We start from the raw sequence: 20,143 nt of genomic DNA, 5'->3' as shown, positions 1-20,143 counted from the left end.
GCGGTTGCACCATAATTGTCACACACTAAAACTGTAAGGCATCGAAGCTGACATGATCTGTGGAACATAGAGCAAACTAGACACTCAGCAAAATGAAAGAATGGAACCATGAATAGAGGTGCTAAAACTAAGAAACAACACACCAGGAACATTGAAGCTGTACAAAGAGCAGTAATACCAAGAAATAAACAATCACATGAATTACTGAAAATCAAAATTCAGAAAGGTTGAAGAATAATACTCCCTCCGTTCATAGTAGTAGAGTCATTTTGCCATTTTGGCACGTTCCATAGTAGTAGAGTCATTTCCTTTTTTTGGTAAAAGTAAATACATTTCTTTCCACCTACTTTACTCTCTCTTACTTTATTCTCTCTACATCTCTCTACCTTTTTCATTTCCTACTTTATTTTGTCGTTTACTTAACTCATCTAACACAACTTTTTCTTAATGTCCGTGCCGAAAAGAAATGCCTCCACTACTATGGAACGGAGGGAGTACTATTATTTCAATGTTTATGTCTAGGAAAACGATAGTGTTCATATAGTTATTAACGATAGCTTAGTTAATATTGATATAGTTGTTAATTTCATGATTTGAAATTAATTAAGAGTACTTGGTTATGATTATCAGTACACTTCCTTACACCACTGTTTGGATGAATCAGTATTTAATCAAATTAAACTTCTTAGTCTTTCTGACAACAACTCTATAAACTAGTAATGAATAGTACAAACAAAATACGAGTCTAAAAAATAAAATAAAATAAAATAAAAGTCTCATGATTAATGCTCACGAACTACATAAAAGTCATCCTTAATTCATAAGCACGCATCACATAAAATTGAATCATCTTCACTCAAGACTCAACAACGTAACTATCACTCAAGACTCAAGATACAAGACAATTTCTCTCGAAACGACAACTCAATCTCAGAATTATCACTTATTAGCTCAAAACATCTTTTGCCTAAATCCCCTGGCAGAACACGATAACAACGTCCCCCGAGATGAAGCAATTCAAGGTGGAGGCATCCGTCGAGAATCGCTTTCCGTCCATTCTCACCGAAACGAAAATATTCAGAAAGCTTGAGATGCCGGAGATTAGGCATGGTTTTTCCAATTGCTACAGCTTGACGTGAAAACTCCAAAGGCATGCCCCAGCAGCGTGTATATGCAAAAGAGGTCAACATAGGGCAAGACATGCCAATGGTTTCACAATTTATGGGATCAAGAGTTGATGTTATGAAAAGATGCAACTCTTCCAAATGTGGAAGCTTTTTTATTGTCTCTGTCAAAGCATTTCCTGCTGGATTACAGTTTGAAAGTGTCATGCTTCGAAGCTGACTTGATCTGTCAAAAAGAGAAAATTAACCTCCAAATATTGTTGTTAGAGCAAATTTAAGGAAAGAAGAATTCTACCGCTGAGCTATGTAGTTGAGCAACACAATCCCTTCAAAATAGACAAGCTTTAGCTTGACCAATTGTCCCTGGCTACGATCCACTGCGCTACGACAAATCATTTCAAATTTGTTGGCCGCGCATTGTCGAGAATCCAAATCAATAACGCGCCACATGGCAGGATTCTTGCAGACTCTCCACCATGTAGTGCACACTGCCTGTGCACTCATCAATATCTCTTCAGCACCCAACCTTTGGAGGATATTCGCCGTCAAATCCTCTGGCAGATCAATCCATCGAGGCGGTGGTGGCGCGGCTGAGGATGATGAAGAGACAGCCACGTTGATAGACATGTTCAATATTTAGGGCTCTGTTGAATATCTAAATCTTGGTGTGGTGTGGATATATATTGGTGGGGTGATGAATAATTAATTAATGCATTGTTTTGAAAATTGAAATAAGTGACTATACCTATTCCTGATTTCAATTCAATTAATAAGACAAATTGAATAAATGAGTTTGAGCTTTCAAGGTTAATTAATAAGGATTTAGAATGAAGTGAAGACTCATACGGCGTCACTTTAATTATCAAAGTGTGATTAGGCTCTTTTATTATACGCGCTCCATCCCAATCACTTTTTATACTCAGTTTTATAAAAATGATAAAATAAAATAGGGAATAATGGTGATAATATGTCTCAATTTTCATAAGAATATTTACTTTTTTCTTTTTAGTTCATCCCGCAATATACGTTTTCTAATTTTGGAAAGTCTTTCCTTTCTAATGAGATGTGACTCAATTTTTACTAACAATAATTTAATTACTTTTTTTCTCTGTATCTCTCTTACTTTACTAATTTTGTACAGTACTTCCCTCCGTCCCAGCCTAAGTAAGATGTTTCATTTTTTGACAACAATCAATTCACTTCTCTCTCTTACTTTATCCCCTTATCTCTTCTACTTTATCATCTTTCTTACTTAATTCTCTATTTCCTTTTTTTACTTTACTCACTCTCTACTTTACTATTAATAGTTTAAATTATATTAAACACCACTACATAAATTATTGTGCCACCAATGAAACAAGCACTACAAAAAACACGCTAATTACCAACGGCAAAATCCGTGGGTAAAATCAAATTATCCGTTGGAAAACTGTGATACTAAGGGATTACCAAGGGACACCAGACGTGAGAAAAAGGCACGTCGCAAATTTTTTTACCAAGGGATATTTGCCGTTGGAAAAATTTCCAACGGCAAATCCCTTGGTAAATCTAGGGTTATGGTTTAGGGGATTTCCAACGGCAGTTGTCCGTTGGTAACTGTAGATTATGGTTTAGAGAATTACCAACGGTAGTTGACCGTTGGTAATAATGCAGAAATTTTATACAGCCCCATTTCACTTTTCATCATGCCCAATTATACAATATCATGCTTCTAGCTATATAATTAAATCTATAACAAATAAATAATGACCAACAAAATAAGAATCACAATAGATAAACTTCAGAATTCTTCACCAAAACATAACCAATATTGTACGAATCAAAAGGAAGCATAGAGTATCAAGTTTAGAAGTTAGTTTGTGAGACATCAATTCTAATAACTAATTGCAGCAGCAACAGCATCATCATCATCAAATCTAGCTAGTAGCATCATCATCATCAAATCTAGCTAGTAGCATCATCATCATCGTCGTCATCATCAACAACAGGAGTGTGACTTGATTGTTGGGGTAGCTTGGACATAAACCGCTTCATCATCTCTTCCATCTCCAGTTTTCGCTCGCGTCTTTCCTTAAGCAATTCTAGCTCCATTTTAGCCATCATTTCCTGTTGCAATCCATCTCGTATTCGGTCCACAATGGAAGGATCCAAGCCAGCTGAGGGGTTTTGTGTCGAGTTGTTACACATGAGGCGTTTTGCAAAGTTTCCTGCCCCTATCATCCTCTTTTTCTTGTCGAGCTTGCCTCCAAGAACATCATCTATGAAAATCTTGCTCAAATTTGGATTGTCACCCTTTGTTGCAGCAATAGCTTTCACTTTCGCCTAAATAATAACAAATTTATACGTGTAAAATTAGCATTCAAGGATATTAAGACCTGAACAGTGGCCCTTCGCCACAAGCAAACAGATGTCTGCAGGATGTCGCATCACTCCATCATCTGGTGAAGAAGCATGCCAACGCATTTCGTGTGCGGTAGTTTTTGATGCATACAATCTCTGTAGTCGAGGGATGAGAGGAAAATAGTACATCTTTGCAGAGGAAAATAGTACACTTGTTTGTTCTTGTGGGATTGTACATGTTCTTTAAAGCGCGAACTCCCACAGTATCTGCAGCTCTGTAATTCACTATCATCCCGCCAAAAAATCATGCAGCTATTTGGACAACAATCAATCTTTTCAACAGGTAATCCCATGCCACGCAACAACTTTTTCGTGCTATAGAAATTATTTGGTAATAAGTTCTCATCGGGCAAACCCTCTTTTATCAATTCAGTTAGCCGATCATAGCATCTCTCTGGCCAGTGATACTCTGCCTTAAGACTCATTAATCGAACCACAAATGACAATTGTGAATGCCTCTTGCAACCAGGCCATAACTCACTATCTGCAGCATTCAACATATCATAAAGTTGCTTGGCTTTGTCATTCGGTGGCTCTTCTTCTATGTCCTCTTCATCAAATTGGGAATAAGCGTCAAATACCATTGTGTGGTATGTAGTAGATACCCCGGCATCAAAATTCATATCTGTGGTGGCAGCCGATTCTGATTCCACTAAGCTTTCGCCTTGAAACCTCCATATGTGGTAATTTTTAACAAAACCAAACCTAGAAATGTGATACTGAACTTCATCTGTATCTCTGTAGCACTTGTTATCACATTTTTTACATGGACACCTTATTTTATCTATGTCCATGTATGCAGGTTTACTACTTGCAAACTTGATGAAACTGTCCAGCCCCTCCACAAATTCTGGATTGTAATTGCCACTAGGAAGAAAACGGCTATACATCCACTCACGATTTCTACTCATTGTTGTAATCCTAGTTAAACAGGTTTACATTCACTTAAATCAACTTAGCGCATAAGTTCACTTGAACAATTTCTCACACTTCAAGTCAAGCTTCAATACATATATACATGTCTAAAGCATGATAAAATCAACAAATGGCATACAATAGCACAAAATCAACATATCCAGTCACTTCTTCACAACATCGGGTCGATGGAGCCGGCAAAGCTCCACCCCAGCCTAGCCACCAATTTCTAACACCCTAGGCATGCTCCTAAATAATGAATACAATCATGGCAGACATGTTCCAAGATAACTAAAATAAAAATAAAAGAGATTTACCTTTAGAGCTTATATCTTCACTTTAACTTTAATCTCTAAATCTCCTAAATTTGCTCCTCAAATAAAATCTCAAACACAAATCAGATTTTTTAGTTCCTACGACTCCTGCAAAGTTAATACACACAATAAACTTTCAAACGGAAGTATACTTTGATATCCCCAAATCTCCACAGTTAAACTTTCAAACGGCACAATACAAGAGATGCAATCTGGAAAACTAGTTACTCATTATGATTATTAAGATGCAATAAACATAAATATTTCAATCAGGAGATGAATGTATTCATCTATAACTAGCCATATCTTCTATGTTTCATCAATAACTAGCATTTTCTTTCTGAACAGTAACAAACTTTTAAAAATAAACTGCATCATTTGCACCAATATTTCAACAGCTTCATTATTTTACTTCAGTAGGTGCCATAAACATAAATTCATTGGTATGTTGCGCATAATGAGCAAAAGTCACAACATTTCCAAGACCTGCTAGAGTACTTACATGCTGATATGATATTTCCAATACGGCATGTGTTTCTTTCTTGGTCCAATAAGGGCTATAATCAGTAACTGATTTCACGAAGGATTAATTATAAAGTATAAAGTCTAAACCACCTTCAACACTGTTTATTTCACAGCATCAGCGCCACCGTCATGCTTACCAAACACAACAAGTTTTAGCATACACGAAGAATGTTGGTTTTCATATGTGTAATGACTAGCAAGTTACAAATAGTCCTAAGATCTCCAAGCTCACATAATCAGATTGTAAGAGCAATTAAAATGAAATCCGAGTCTAAATTATTCCATAAATGCATCTCATGTAATTGGTTTAAAATGAAAATAAAAGAATCCAATGTTTATCTGTTCGTTGATTTCACACAATGTGAATTTAGTGGCCCACTGATTATGTTCTAGACCCTAACGATTTTCTCTTTTTTTCTCAAGTAAACGGTTGATATAGATATTTTTTCTACTTTCTGGCACACACACTATCAACAATGATTTCTCAAGCAAGTGGAACGATAGGAAGATTAGAAAAAAGAAGGATCAAAGAAGAGGCAGTCTTATTCGTCTTCTATACACACTCAATTCCAATTCCAGCAAGTCACTGTTACACAAAAAGGTAAACAACACACCATTCTTATAATTCCTTTGTATCAAACTAAAACATCATAAATAAGGCAGTTTTGCAAATAATGGCAGTCTCAGGATTAAAGGCAAAGGCTTGAATGTACCTAGCATATGTTGTAATTCTAGAACAAAAATCAACAAATAAACCTGATTTTTTATTCTTTCAACTCAAATTAGAAAAAGTAAGAAAGAAGAATGAGCACTTATCATTTGACAAATCAAACCAATAATCAGGTACATTTGACAAGCATCACCAAAATCTCAAGTTATGACAAAATCTTAAGTATAATGGATAAATCAATTCAGCTGCATATCATCAAAATCCAATGATGTTCAGGTTACTGATTGAAGCTACATATCATCAGTGGCATGGCTATTCTACATTATATATAATGGTGTTATGAATTACATGTCAAAAGACAAATGCAGCTAGAAATTAAAAAGAAGCAGCCTGAAATATTCTGGTTATTGTTACTTTAACTACAAGAATTATACTAGTACTTCGTATGAGTATCATAAATCTCTCTTTCAGGGGAAATGGAATGTCATCTCAGATATTAGTTAACAATCGCTGGAATGTAATAAAAGTCAGTATTTTGCAATAGTGTTCCTCACCGTGGAAGTTGCATAAGTAGGCCCAAATCCTTCTATCAGAATTAAGCCTTGCTCCGAAGCCTAGTCCATTGCCTATAGAGCATAATCAAGTAGCAGATGAGCACAAAATAAAATGGTACTACATCTGTTCTTCACTGTCCATTTATTTTTTACACAGGTTTTAATAAATGTTATACAAGTGCATAGGTGTTATGTAAGGGCTTGGTTTTATGTAAATAAGTTTATATGGTAAGGAGAAAATACACGAAACTGGAATAAGCAATGTTTTGGGGCACAAACTAAAATTGCATTATGGGCAGTGGTTTTGAGGGACTGAGGGAGGTTTATTTTTAAAAAAGAAAAAGCCCAAGTACAGCCTAAGTGAATCCACTCGAGCAATTTTGATAAGCCTCGTGCTAGATTTATCAGCAATTAAGGATGCAACTGCAAACTGGAAAAAACTGAACTGAGTTAATACTTTTATCACTCGATTTTTAACTTTTACATTTTATTTTATTTTAAGCCAAACTAGTCCCAAATCAATTATTAATGCAAGGCAATTAAAGAAATAAAATGCATGAGTCCAATGTTGAAATACTGAATTGGAAGAATCATCGACTACAGGGGTAAAAAGAAAAGGTTATGAGAAGAGTTAGCAAAACCATGTGATTTATGTGATACATAAATTAACATCAATATAACAAGCCAACTTAAGGAAATTGATGATTACAAATGTGTATTGTGTCAGTGTAATATACCTTGCTTTTGACATGTAACTTATAACACCAAAACCAAAAGAAATCATAGAATGAACCATCTATATTTGATCAAGCAGCTGACATTTTCTCCTCATTCATTCTTCGATGGACCAAAGAGTTCAAATAAAAGCAAGCAAAAGCAAGACTATCTGCCAACATAATTAAAGTTAATGATTAGCAGCAACAAATAATCATTAGTACAAAAAGAGTTCATTTATCAAAGCAGCTATTAGTCCATAACTTCTTATCATTACCAATGTCCTTTCCTCCTCAGTGGCAGCCTTGCGAATGTATTTGGACAGAAAAAGGGTTACACATGAGAAGTATAAAGAAGCTCTACTGAACAATGAGTTTAACTTATACGGTAGTATAAAGAAGCTCTTAGCATTAATAACAATGAATGCAAACACCACAATTTTTAAGTCCCGGCCAAAGCAATGCTACATACAGAGATCGCTAGAACATGAAAATCATACAAATAGCTAGAACATGAAGGTCATACAAATATGCTCTTTTGCTTCCCACTGAGAAGTTTCTCCGCTATCCACAAATCAACGTATCAAACGCAGAGATATAGCTTATGAGAGTCACATCAATGTGAAATAATTTCCATAGCCTTGATGGATTCTATTAGTTTGAGAGTTTTTCATAAACTAACGCAATGAGAAAAGGGCATTCTACTGTCAACTGAGAAATGTCTGTGAACACCACAACCTTCTAATGCAATGTATACTAATTCTGAACTAAAAATCAAATGCATCAAACTAGAATGACAGAGTTGGACGAGAATGAGAAAATGCACACCCACTCATGGACGAAAATTGACAGAGTTGGAGAGATAGAAAGAAATGCACAAATAAAGCAGAAAAATGTGGAGAATTCCCAAAGTAAACCGCAGAAAAGAAGAGAGGAATCACCAAATCAGTGTGGGAAAAAACGACAGCTCTCTCTCTCCTTCTCTCTCCTTCCTCGCAGTTAAATACACAAGCTTCAAAGCAATTTTCACAGATTGGAGATTGAGAACCGAGCAATTTTCACAGATTGGAGATATCAATTTCAGATTGGAGGAGAAACCGAGCAATTTTTGATTTCACAGAGCTGAGAAGTAGAACGGTCGAAACGGGGTAGAAGAGAGCTAGGGTTAAAGTAAAAAAGCGGAATAGTGCATTTTAATTTTCCCACGGATAATGGCCCTCGGAAATTAAATTCACAAATTAATGATTAAAAATGGAATATAGCATTTTAATTTTCCCACGGATGTTGCCCTCGGAAATTAATTCACAAATTAATGATTATTAAAATAATAGCTTTACCCACGGAAAATTCTGTTGGTAAAATAAACTGACAAAGTCCGTGGCAAAAACGTTGGAAATAACGTTGGGAAAGTTACCAGCGGTAAATCCCTTGGTAATCCTTGGGTAAATTCCGATGGATATTTTGTTGTTAGTAAATCCCTTGGTAATTAGCGTTTTTTTTGTAGTGAAGATTCAACTAACCACCACAAGGAAAATACTCAAAGCATTAAAGTTGAACAAACAATATGACTAATAGCAGATTTCAGGAATTAATAGAATGGATCTTTTTTATACTTAAATGGGAGGCAAATTGTAATAAATTATCGTATCCATACAAACGAATTAACAACTTCATAAAAGCATTTCGAGCATGCGCAATGTCTAAATACATCGTTTCATAAATAGTATTATCATTGTAAATGGCTAAATGCTTTTATGAAAGTCTTACCAGGAGGGGAATAGTGAGAATCCATTTAAATATAAATCACAATTCAAGTAACTCCAATAAAAAAATCACAACAAAAAGCACCATTAATAATAGCATACTCCATTTAAAAACATCTTGGAAATTTAAGTCAAACAAGACAAATAGATATATTAAGAGATAACAAAAGGATTGGACACAATTCACTCCCTACAACTTGGGCAACATTGAGACCAGTTTTGTTGCCTAAATGGCAGTTACATACGAGTAATATTTCACCATCTACGATTCGTATTAAGCCAAGAATAATCGACATTCCTATTACTATTAGCCCAATTATATTCGAAATCACTATCATAATCACTATCACCATTGGAGTAGTTGTCATGGTAGAAACCAAAGTAGGGATCGTAGTTAGGATTCCAAGCATCCGATGATTCACTGTCATAATCCCAATCACAGTGAATCATTTTCTGAATAGAAGGGAGCCTCAGATCATTTATTTGCTCAAAACATCTTTCACTTAAATCACCTCGTAGATCAAGACCAGAGCATTCCCCAAGATCAAGTAATTCTAGTTTAGAACATCCATCAAGAATTGCTTCCAGACCGTAATTTTCTATTCGATGTCCATTAAGTCGGAGATAGCACAGATTAGGCATGGTTTTCCCAATTGCTACAGCATGGTCAGAAATTTCACCATGCTCAGTCGAATTGTTGCTATATGTAAACGATTTCAACATGGGGCATGAGATGCCAAAGGTTTCAAAATCTCCAGGAAAAAGAGTATTAGACATGTAAAGGTGCAACTCTTCCAACCGTGGAAGTTTTTCTATTGCAAAACACAAATCATCTGTATAAAAGTCTACAAGTGTAAGGCATCGAAGCTGACTAGATCTGTCAAAAGAGACAAACATAAACCATATCAGTGATTCAGGTACAACAAAAAACGGAGGTTCTAAAAGCAAGAATCACTACACAAGGAATATCAAGGTTGTACTACTACAAATTAATTAAGAACACTAACAATGAGAACAAAACAGTCACATGATATATTGAAGGAGATAAAACACAGATGCTATGAATAAATCACCACAAATAAACTTTGATAATAATAAATCAACACCTCCATAAAACGTAGAGCAAAAAAAGCACGTTGAGCAAATGGAAGAATTATACCGCTCGGAGATGTAATGTGGCCAATCATATGCGGTACCGGTAATCTTTAGCTCGACCAGTTGTCCCTGGCTACGATCAATTGCGCAACGGAGGACGTTCTGAAATTCGCTGTACTGGCACCGCGGGATAGAGAAATCAATGACGCGCCACATGGCAGGATTCTTGCAGGCTCTCCACCATGTAGAACACACTAACTGCGCACTCTCCAATCTCTCTTGAGCGTCCAGCCTTTGCAGGATGTTCGCCGTCAAATCATCCGGCAGTTCAGTCCATGGCGGCGATAATAGAAGCGGCGGCGCGTTTGAGGATGATGAAGAGGCGGCCACCGTGGGAATTGACGGTGCAGTTTTGACTATCGGCTGTCTGGATTCGGATTTCTTTCCCGTGCTCAACATCTCCTATATCCTTAGGGTTTGGTTTCCATGAATGAGTATACTTTATATACATATAGAATTAGTGAATGATGATTGATGATATAAGTGATTACTCGGTTCAACTGCTCACGACCCTTCGTATGCTTGTTTTAATAGAATGGAAAAAATAATACAACTGGACAATTAATTTCGATGTCGACAAACAAAAATCTTGCATTTAATTGATTACGTCTAACAACACTGGACGTGTCATGTGATGTGTCATTTAAGTATACGTATTTTATTTGAGTTTACTAGATAAAGTAATTTTGATATTTATGAGGAGAGATAGAGTGGACTTTGTTTTTTAAATGTGGAAATAAAATATTTTAAGTTGGATAAATTAAAATGACAGTTCGACATTTTGAGTGGGATGGAGGTAGTACTATTCTCTATGTCTCTTAAATTTTGTCATAATTTCTGTTGAAAAAATTAATGAAATATGAATTTTAATTTTAAATACAATAGTAGTTTTGTAATAAAATGTGAATTAGTAGACTGCAGGATCCACTATAAAAAAAATGATAAAAAAAGATGATATGTAACAAATTTTATGAGATGGATAAGAAAAAAAAATTGACAAATTTTTAGAAACGGATGGAGTATAATTTTGAAATAATATGCACCGAAGTATGACTTGATAAGTTTATTCAGCAGAATTATCATGTTAGAACATTTAAGCACAATAGGTGTCAAATTTAAATTGCTACTACAAAAAAAGAGTACGCAATGTGTCTGAAAGAGTAAGCACGACAACAAAAATGGACAATAACATATAGAGTAACTACGAATATATTCAGAATCAATATCATAGACATAGTTATCCTTCTGTTCCATTATCCAATCCATAAAACTAATAAAGTCAGGGTTTTATGGATTGGATAATGGAACACTAATAAAGTCAGGTTATGGAGCCACAGATCTTTTCTTTGCTTGGAACGTCTTAGTCCATAATCAGAATAAGAATATCTCTTAGCAACTTCGTTGACTTTGTCAAAACCGGAGCATAGCCGAAGATCAAGTGATTTGAGGTGGAGACAGTCATTGAGAGTCGCTTTCAGTCACTTATATCCCTTTTGATATTCACAAAGTCGTGGATGCCAGAGATTAGGCTTGTTTTGTCCAATTGCTACCACATCCCCTGAAATTTTTGTAACTTTATAGTCTTTAACCAAACAATTGTGATATGAAAATGATTTCAACATTGGGCAAGCGATCCCAATGGTTTCAAAATCGTTGGATATAAGCATTGGATTCATCATAAGGTGCAACTCTTCCTAATGTGGCTGTTTCGTAATTTTCAGAACCAAATCATCTGCGATTAAATCATAATCATCATACACTACAACAGTAAGGCATCGAAGCTGACATAATCTGTGAAAAGATTAGTACATAGAGCATATTAGTTACTAAGCAGAACGAAAGAATGGAGCCATAGGTTCTAAACTACAAATCACCACATCTGGAATGTTTACTTTGTACAAAGAGCAGTAACGTCGATGACAAAACAATCACATGATGTACGCAAATCAAAATTAATGAGCATAATGTCATCATATAAGCTGAAAATTATATAGAAATAAGGACGAGATTGTTATAAGAAGAAGATAAACTAACTACATCCATTGAACTCATAGCATGTAAATCTCAATATCTAGCAACCAATTCTGTAATTTTTCGATGGCCTTGTATGACACATTTTAGCAACATTGTATGACAATCCCTACTATTAATCTATCATCATGATCTAACCTGCCAAAGTCAGTTCAAGCACTTAGCAATTTCTTCCACATTGATAACCTTGAGCTCGATCAACTGTCATTGGCTATGATCCACAGCGCAGCGGCAAATGATGTCAAATTCTGCTACGTCCATAGTCCAAATCAATAACGCGCCACATGGAGGGATTTTTGCAGACTCTCCGCCATGTACTGCACACTAGCTGTGCACTCCCCAGTCTCTGTTCAGCGTGCATCTTGCAGGATATTCGCCGTCAAATCCTCCGGCAGTTCGATCCATGGAGGTGCGGCGGAGGAATCCGGCGCCTTCGACATGCCGAATTCGGACTTCAACATTTTCGAATTATAGAAAAAAATTGAGCACTCCTTATTTTCTTAAATTTTCTTGTATATAGATTTAGTAGAGAAATTATTTACATTATCAATATTTTTTATAATTAACACATTCGAGGAAACTTAATTCAATAAATTTTCTTATGGGCAATAAATCATAGTCTATTTAGGGAGAAGGAAATGTTATGTGGAAATATAAACAGAGATACTGATGTACTAAAAATCAAAATTCAATAAGATAAGATAATGAGTATAATGCTGAAATTTTTATAGAAACATCGAGATTGTTAGACATTGTTGCCAAATTACTAGGGATGAAATTCGAAACTCGAAAAAATGAATTAATTATAAGAATATATAATCAGAAGGGAGTATACAATAGGTGTTCGAAAATAACAAATATGGACGATAACAAAAGCATAATCATCCTCAATATTGTATAACTGAAGGAGTTTGGTAGCCTCAAAATGAGGGCAGCGTCATAAGATGTACATTGATATAATAAAAGACAAAAAGGGGTTCATTGATATCTCACTACATACATACCAAGCAAAATGGGAGATTAGAGATATAATGAAGTCTCCAACAACATCTCATTACGACCTTCAAGACTAGAAATAGTAATAACCACCAAAACCTCCGTAACAACTAATAATATTCACCTCGAATCTCATCGCACCGATAGTAACGGCGAACAACATATTCAGAATCAATATCATAGCTATCCTTCCGTTTCTTTATCCAATCCATTAAACTAACAGAGTCAGTATGGAGCCACAGATCTTTTCTTTCCCGAGCAGAACTTCTTTGGCCAGAATCAGAGACTCTTTCAAATGCGGAGCATAGCCGAAGATCAAGTGATTTGAGGTGGGGGCAGCCATAGACAATCGCTTCCAGTCCCTCATATCCCATCCGATCTTCACAAAGTCGGAGATGACGCAGATTAGGCATAGTTTTTCCAATTGCTTCAGCATGCTTTGGAAAATCTGAATAACGTTTGCTCAAACAGTTATGATATGAAAACGATTTCAACATTGGGCAAGCGATCCCAATGGTTTCAAAATCATCGAAACCAAACCGTGGATTCATCATAAGGTGCAGCTCTTCCAATAGTGGCTGTTTCTTAATTCCCAAAATCAACCTCCTTAAATCGTAATCATCACACTGTAAAAATGTAAGGCTTCGAAGCTGACATGATCTATGGAAAAAGTAGAACATACATAGAGCATATTAGAGACTAAGAATGGGAAAAGTAATCACAATTATGTACTGGAAATCAAATTTCAGTAAGGTTGAAGAACAACACAAAAAATTAAAGAAATTGTAGAAAACGAATTGTACCGATCTGCTACGCAATTTAGATGGTCATACAAATCCCAAACGCCAAGTTTGAGGTGGAGGAGTTGTCCCTGGCTTAGATCAACTGCGCGACGGACAAGGAACGCGAATTTGTAATCCCAACAACGGCAAACGCCATTATGTTTGCAGCCCCCTTCACTGAGGCAAATCTCATAATCTATGCAGCCCCCGCAAAGGCAAATGTTGCCGAAATCGCGGGCGGCGGGACGGCGATAGTCCAAATCAATAGAGCGCCACGTGGCCGGATTCTGGCAGACTCTCCACCAAGTCTTGCACACGTACTGCGCACTCTCAATTATCTCTTCAGTGTACAACCTCTGCAGAATATCTGCCGTCAGATGCTCCGGTAGCTCGATCCACGGCGGCGAAGATCCCCTTTTCAATTTCTTCGATTTTTTAGGGTTTCGTGGCTACATGGTGTATGTGTTGATTTGGGGAAGATGGTTTGATTGCATTTATTTTAATAAGCGGTCAATTTGTAGGAAATGATAGTTGACATTTTAAATTTTTTTTTTATTTCTCCTATTCGTTTATATCTGGAGAAAAGTTTCACATTGTGTAAGAAATGGGAATGCAAAATCCATAATTTATTTATAATGGCCATTAATTTTAATAAAATTATTTTGGCTTTTAAATTACTATACTCCTACATAATATTCTATAAACTAAATGATATACACAAATGAACTACTGTCAGCCTTGTAAAATGAATTTTCAACATAAGTTTTAATATAAAATTGGTAAATTAAGAAAATAGAAAAAAAAGTGTGTTATTTGAAAATTGGTACCACCTTATTAGAGAGTATGGAATTTACCTTGAAAATTTCTATTTTTAGGAAACGAAGGAAATAATTTTTTATAAGAGACCACTGCTGAAAAAGTCATAAACCTTTTCGATTTTTCCAGTATTTCCCATCAACTTCAAACATAGCACATAATGTCATGAATTAATTCGATTTGTGTATATTCCCACCCGACCCAACCCGATCCAAATATTTTCTGGTAAAATTTTTCTGACTTGGCTTATCTGAATTCCTACGGAGACAACAAAAAATTCATAGTGAGCACTTCATGGGAAAGTTAAAAAAGGTAAGAAAGTTCATAAAATTTTTCTGACTTGGCTTATCTGAATTCCTACGGAGACAACAAAAAATTCATAGTGAGCACTTCATGGGAAAGTTAAAGTTCATAACTTAAATTTCATTAGTTTTCTATCTCCAACAATTAATTAGTACATTTTGAGACCAATAAGCATTAAGTCCAAATTCGAGCTTAATCTTTTTTGTCCAACACTTCTTATAAGATTGTCTAACTTCACCGATTTAGGATCTTTTTTGTTCCATTTGAATCATCGAATTATCAAACGAATTCAAAACACTTCCATATTAGAGTTTTTCCTCTTAACTCATGGAAATGCACATTAACATCAAACACAACAACAAAAAATTAAAGTGAGAATCTAATATGAGATTTCAAAGACACACAAAGTGTTGATGAAGTCCGCTTTATCGACCAAACCCAACACTTCGTTGTCGTTGATAAGCAGCTTAAAGTGAGCATAAAGTTGCTTATCAACAACAAGAAGCATTGAGCATTCTGTATGACATGGTCAATGTTAGAATTCGATAGGCACTATTATGCGTATTTGATTGTGAAGGAGTAGAATGAGTATTGTATTTCTTTTGTTTTTATGTAACTATTTGGATTAAAAAAAATGGATAGATAAGCTCAAATATGATGCCAACAACTAAAATAAAATAACATCATCGTTCACCAACCTAAGTATTTTCAAGGCTAAAAAGAGTAGTAATAACAATCAAAATTATCACAACGATCCTAATAATACTAATCACGATCATATTCAAAATCACTAGTCGAAAGCATCTTCATAATCATCCCAATCGGCACGCTGAACAATTGGTTTCATAAGCCAATCCGTTAAACCGATCCTCAGATCTTTTATTTGGTGAGAACATCTTTTTCCTAGAGGCCCTTCAAGATCAAGACCAACATCTCCATGAAGAACAAGTGACTCAAGGTGGGGGCAGCTGGGCAGCCAATATCTGTTGTAGACAGAGAAGTCAGTCCAATAGGTTTTTCCGAAAACAACAAAAAATGGACAATAACAAAAAGCAGAATCATCAAAGATTGAAGTCCTATAATCAAACATTGCTTATCTAATACAAATGCATTCAAAATGAGGGAAGAATCACATTGCTACAGATAGAAATCAGAAGGGGCCGCAATGATATTTCACTACACACCAAGCAAAACGGGAGATACAATGAAACCTCCAAAAAAAAACCTCAGTGCAATCTTCAATTCAAGACTAGAAATAGTAGTAATAACCATCAAAACCTTCTCAACAAAACCAATAATATTGACTTTCAATATCATCACAACAAAAGTAACCATGATTACGAACATACTCAGAATTACTATCATAGTTATCCTTCCGATCCAAATTTCCAATAGCCGATCTATAAAACTGATCAGGGACAAAAGTATGGCTTCACTGCAAAAATTTGACAAAACTCAGCTACTAGATTAAAGCACCAGATTTGATGTTAGACGTGAGCAGAGGATATGAAATGAAAGAATTATATATACCGATCAGCTCTAGCAACTCAAGCAGATGTTCAGACGCCAATCCTTAGCTCAAGCAGTTGTCTCTGGCTTAAATCAACTGCATGAAGGACAAGGTACTCGAATTTGTTGACCGCACAGCTGCAAATGGCTTAATAAAAACAATCCGAGTATGCACAATGTCTAAATCCGTAGATAAAGATTAAATTCCTCCAATTTTGTAGTAATAACCAAAATTAAATCTTCAAAGCATAAACATAACATCAAGATTATGTGAAATTCCTCACATTGGCTTCATTATAAGGCACAACTCTTCCAAGTGTGGGTGTTTCTTAATTCCTAGAATCAAATCATCAGCGATTATATCATAAACATCATACACTACAACAGTAGTGGATTGAAGCTGACATGTCACATGATCTGGGAAAAGAGTAGAACATATATAGAACATATTAGCGACAATGCACAACAACAGAATGAGACCATAAATAAAAGTTCTAGAACTACGGAATATTTGAATAAGAAAATCGGTACAAATTCATAACAAGATACAATCATTGATTTCAATATCTAGCAACAAATTTTGTTACCTCTCGACTTCCCAAAATTAGTTCAGAGACATAAGAGAAAAACGCACTGATAAAGAACCACCACCAGCTATTAAAATTCACAAAATTCTACAAAACTCAGCTGCTAGATTAAAGCACCAGATTTGATGGTAGTTGTGAGCAGAGGATATGAAACGAGAAAGAAATCTACCAATCAGCTAAGTAGTCTAGCAACTTAATTGACGTCCAATAAAAAACATCACAACAAGCACCATCACGTATAAAATCATCAGCATACACAACATCATTATCATAGTTATCCTGCCATTTCTTAACCCAATCCGTGAAACTGATAGAGTCGGAATAGAGCCAGAGATCTTTTTCAAAATATCTGTTGCCTTGTTCATCAAAACCAGAGCATCGCCTGAGATCAAGTGATTTGAGGTTGGGGCAGCCATCGAGAATCGGTTCCAATACATTATTTCCAGTAATATATTGACAAAGTCGGAGATGGTGCAGATTAGGCATGGTTTTTCCAATAGCGGCAACGTACTCTCTGAAATCTGGACCCCTGGTAAGACAGTTGTGATATGTAAATGATTTCAACATTGGGCAAGCAATGCCTATGGTTTCAAAATCATCGGGATCGACCCATGGCTTCATGAAAAGGTGCAACTCTTCCAATTGTTGCAATTTTGTTATATGTAGAGTCAAAGGAGTACTTCCTTCTTCATCATGACGTAGATACTCTACAAGCTTAAGGCATCGAAGCTGACTTGATCTGTCACAACATATACCAATTCAGTAATTCTAGGAAAAGAAATATAAGTACTAACCGCAAACACGAATTAGTAAAGTAACTTGTAAATTTAACGGATTTAACTAATACTATAAAAAGTAATCTGTGTAAAGAACTCGACATCAACAAACTTAATAAAAATAAATCATAATCTCCATTGAAACGAAAGCATTGAGATAAATTACTGCGACTAAGTCTAATTGACCAAAAAAGTGAGCAATAATGAAAGAATTATACCGGTCGACTACATAGTTTAGCAAGGCATCGAGGTTAAAACCGGCAAGAGTTAGATCGAGCAATTGTCCCTGACTACGATCCACTGCACAACGGGAAATGTTCTCAAATTTGTCGACAGAGCAGCAGCAAATCCTCTCACGTCTGTTGACTGCGCAACGGAAAATTCTCTCACTTGCGCAGACTGGGCAGGGACAGGTATAGCAAACACAGAGGCTATCAAATTGGCGGGCTTCGCAACGGCAGATGTTCCCGAAATCGCGGGCGGAGCGGCGTCGAATATCCAAATGAATGACTTGCCACATGAAGGGATCCTTGGAGGCTCTCCACCAGGTAGTGCACACAAACTGCGCACTCATCAGTATCTCCTCGGGGTGCAGCCTTTGCAATATATTCACCGTCAAATCTTGGGGAAGTTCGGTCCATTTCGGCGAAGGCGGGGCTGAGGATGAAGCGGCCGCCGTCGGAATTGGAGGCTCAGTTAGGATTATCGGTGATTTCATTCCTGCGCTGAACATCTTCAATTCGATTGTAGGTAGGTTTCGGTGTGTGGTATATGCTTATATAATTTATATGAAGTTATTGAAAATTGAAACAGGAGACTACTCGGTTCACCTATCTCGACCCTTCATATTCATGTTGCCAAATTAAAGAAAATGAGTTATTGAAAAATGAAATAGGAGGATCCTGTGTTCACCTGTCTCAAGACTAGGGGTGGCGAAACGGGTTATCCGCGGGTACCCATATCCGATTTTAGCTAAATTGGTTGTCCCAATACCCGCCCCGTGATATACTGGAATTACCCGAAACCCGTGTCGGGTATCCCGTACCCGGCATTGCGGGTACCCGTACCCGACCCGAAATTCGAATAAAAAATTGAAAACCATAATAATCGTCTATGTTCCCTAATTTACTTAATTAATAATGATGGAAAACTTTGAATAGATTAAGAATAAAAGTGAGGGGACTCTATAGCTAGTTCCGGTGAGTTTTCAACTGTATGTTCGTCGAAATATAAAATGTTTCAAAAGAACTTTTAGAAACATTTCATTTTCTTCACTCATTTTGAAAAAATAATAATATAAATACTCTTCTCTACATTATTATCTCTCTTACTTTATTTTTTCTCCATTCTAACTATTTATTTTTAATTTTTCAAAATGAATGTGTATATGGCTATTATTATTTAACTATTTATTTTTTTCTCTAATTTAACTATTTGAAACGCCTCTATTAATATGGAATGGATGGAGTATTAAAAATGATATATGACTTTGATACTAATAATAACGGGTATTAACGGGACTAACGGGTATACCCGTACGAGTTGTGGGTATACCCGCTACCCGCAAAACTCTAAAACACACTACCCGGTCCCGCCCCATTTCCCGTTATCGTCGGGTATAGGGTACCCGATACTCGGCGGGTAGCGGGTCGAGATGGGAAGTACCCATCACCCGCTACCCATTTTGCCACCCCTACTCAAGACGATTCTTATTTATGATTGGATATTGGGATACTAATTACTAGTATCAAAATTTACAATTATCAATGAACAATTGCATCGAATATGAAATGACTAGGGATGTCAATCGGGCTAACCCGTTTGGGTTCGGGCCCGTCCACTCGGATGGCCGGGCTATTTGGATGCGGGCCATTTGGGTTATTATGGATTTTATCATAAATTTTCAACCTTAACCCTAACATGTCGGGTTTTGGGCTAACCCATCGGACTATTCGGGCCTAAAAGCTTTCGAAAATAATCTCTTGTATCAAAATTTTATCTATAAAATGATTTTAAATTTCATATACTTTTTTTTTTTAGTTTAGATACATATAAAATCTTCAAATTTTCATAGTTTTCTTCAATAATAATACTTGGAAAGAAGCATTTTATCTCGATCAACTACAATATAAATTAAAGCTTGTGTTCGTGTCATTATCATGGCATTGTTCGTAACTAATTCTTTATGAAAATTAAAAATAATATCTTAC

The 20,143-nt window shown here is 36.0% G+C and overlaps 4 protein-coding genes across 4 annotated transcripts; all 4 read right to left on the bottom strand.

The window, feature by feature from the left end:
- Positions 1-878: 878 nt before the first annotated feature.
- On the bottom strand, positions 879-1,751 carry LOC125195430 (putative F-box/LRR-repeat protein 9). The gene is made up of 2 exons (XM_089056935.1): positions 1,420-1,751; positions 879-1,350 (listed from the first exon to the last, which is right to left on the bottom strand). Exons 1-2 carry the CDS (start codon positions 1,749-1,751, stop codon positions 879-881), a joined length of 804 nt encoding a protein of 267 aa, XP_088913061.1.
- Positions 1,752-9,233: 7,482 nt separating this feature from the next.
- LOC148929572 (putative F-box/LRR-repeat protein 9) lies at positions 9,234-10,532 on the bottom strand. Its single transcript, XM_089056934.1, has 2 exons — positions 10,138-10,532; positions 9,234-9,855 (listed from the first exon to the last, which is right to left on the bottom strand). Exons 1-2 carry the CDS (start codon positions 10,530-10,532, stop codon positions 9,234-9,236), a joined length of 1,017 nt encoding a protein of 338 aa, XP_088913060.1.
- Positions 10,533-13,079: 2,547 nt separating this feature from the next.
- On the bottom strand, positions 13,080-14,897 carry LOC148929571 (putative F-box/LRR-repeat protein 9). Its single transcript, XM_089056933.1, has 3 exons — positions 14,871-14,897; positions 13,964-14,391; positions 13,080-13,820 (listed from the first exon to the last, which is right to left on the bottom strand). Exons 1-3 carry the CDS (start codon positions 14,895-14,897, stop codon positions 13,271-13,273), a joined length of 1,005 nt encoding a protein of 334 aa, XP_088913059.1. The 3' UTR covers positions 13,080-13,270.
- A 2,147-nt stretch (positions 14,898-17,044) lies between these two features.
- LOC148929570 (putative F-box/LRR-repeat protein 9) lies at positions 17,045-18,661 on the bottom strand. Its single transcript, XM_089056256.1, has 2 exons — positions 18,152-18,661; positions 17,045-17,896 (listed from the first exon to the last, which is right to left on the bottom strand). Exons 1-2 carry the CDS (start codon positions 18,649-18,651, stop codon positions 17,323-17,325), a joined length of 1,074 nt encoding a protein of 357 aa, XP_088912382.1. The 5' UTR covers positions 18,652-18,661; the 3' UTR covers positions 17,045-17,322.
- Positions 18,662-20,143: the final 1,482 nt, after the last annotated feature.

This window comes from Salvia hispanica, chromosome 4, assembly GCF_029641045.1.
Source record: "Salvia hispanica isolate PSC_SH4W2 chromosome 4, Shi_PSC_v1, whole genome shotgun sequence".
Classification (NCBI taxonomy): domain Eukaryota; kingdom Viridiplantae; phylum Streptophyta; class Magnoliopsida; order Lamiales; family Lamiaceae; genus Salvia; species Salvia hispanica.
Note: the sequence above shows the minus strand (reverse complement) of the source record. Positions and strands in the feature narration are given on the sequence as shown.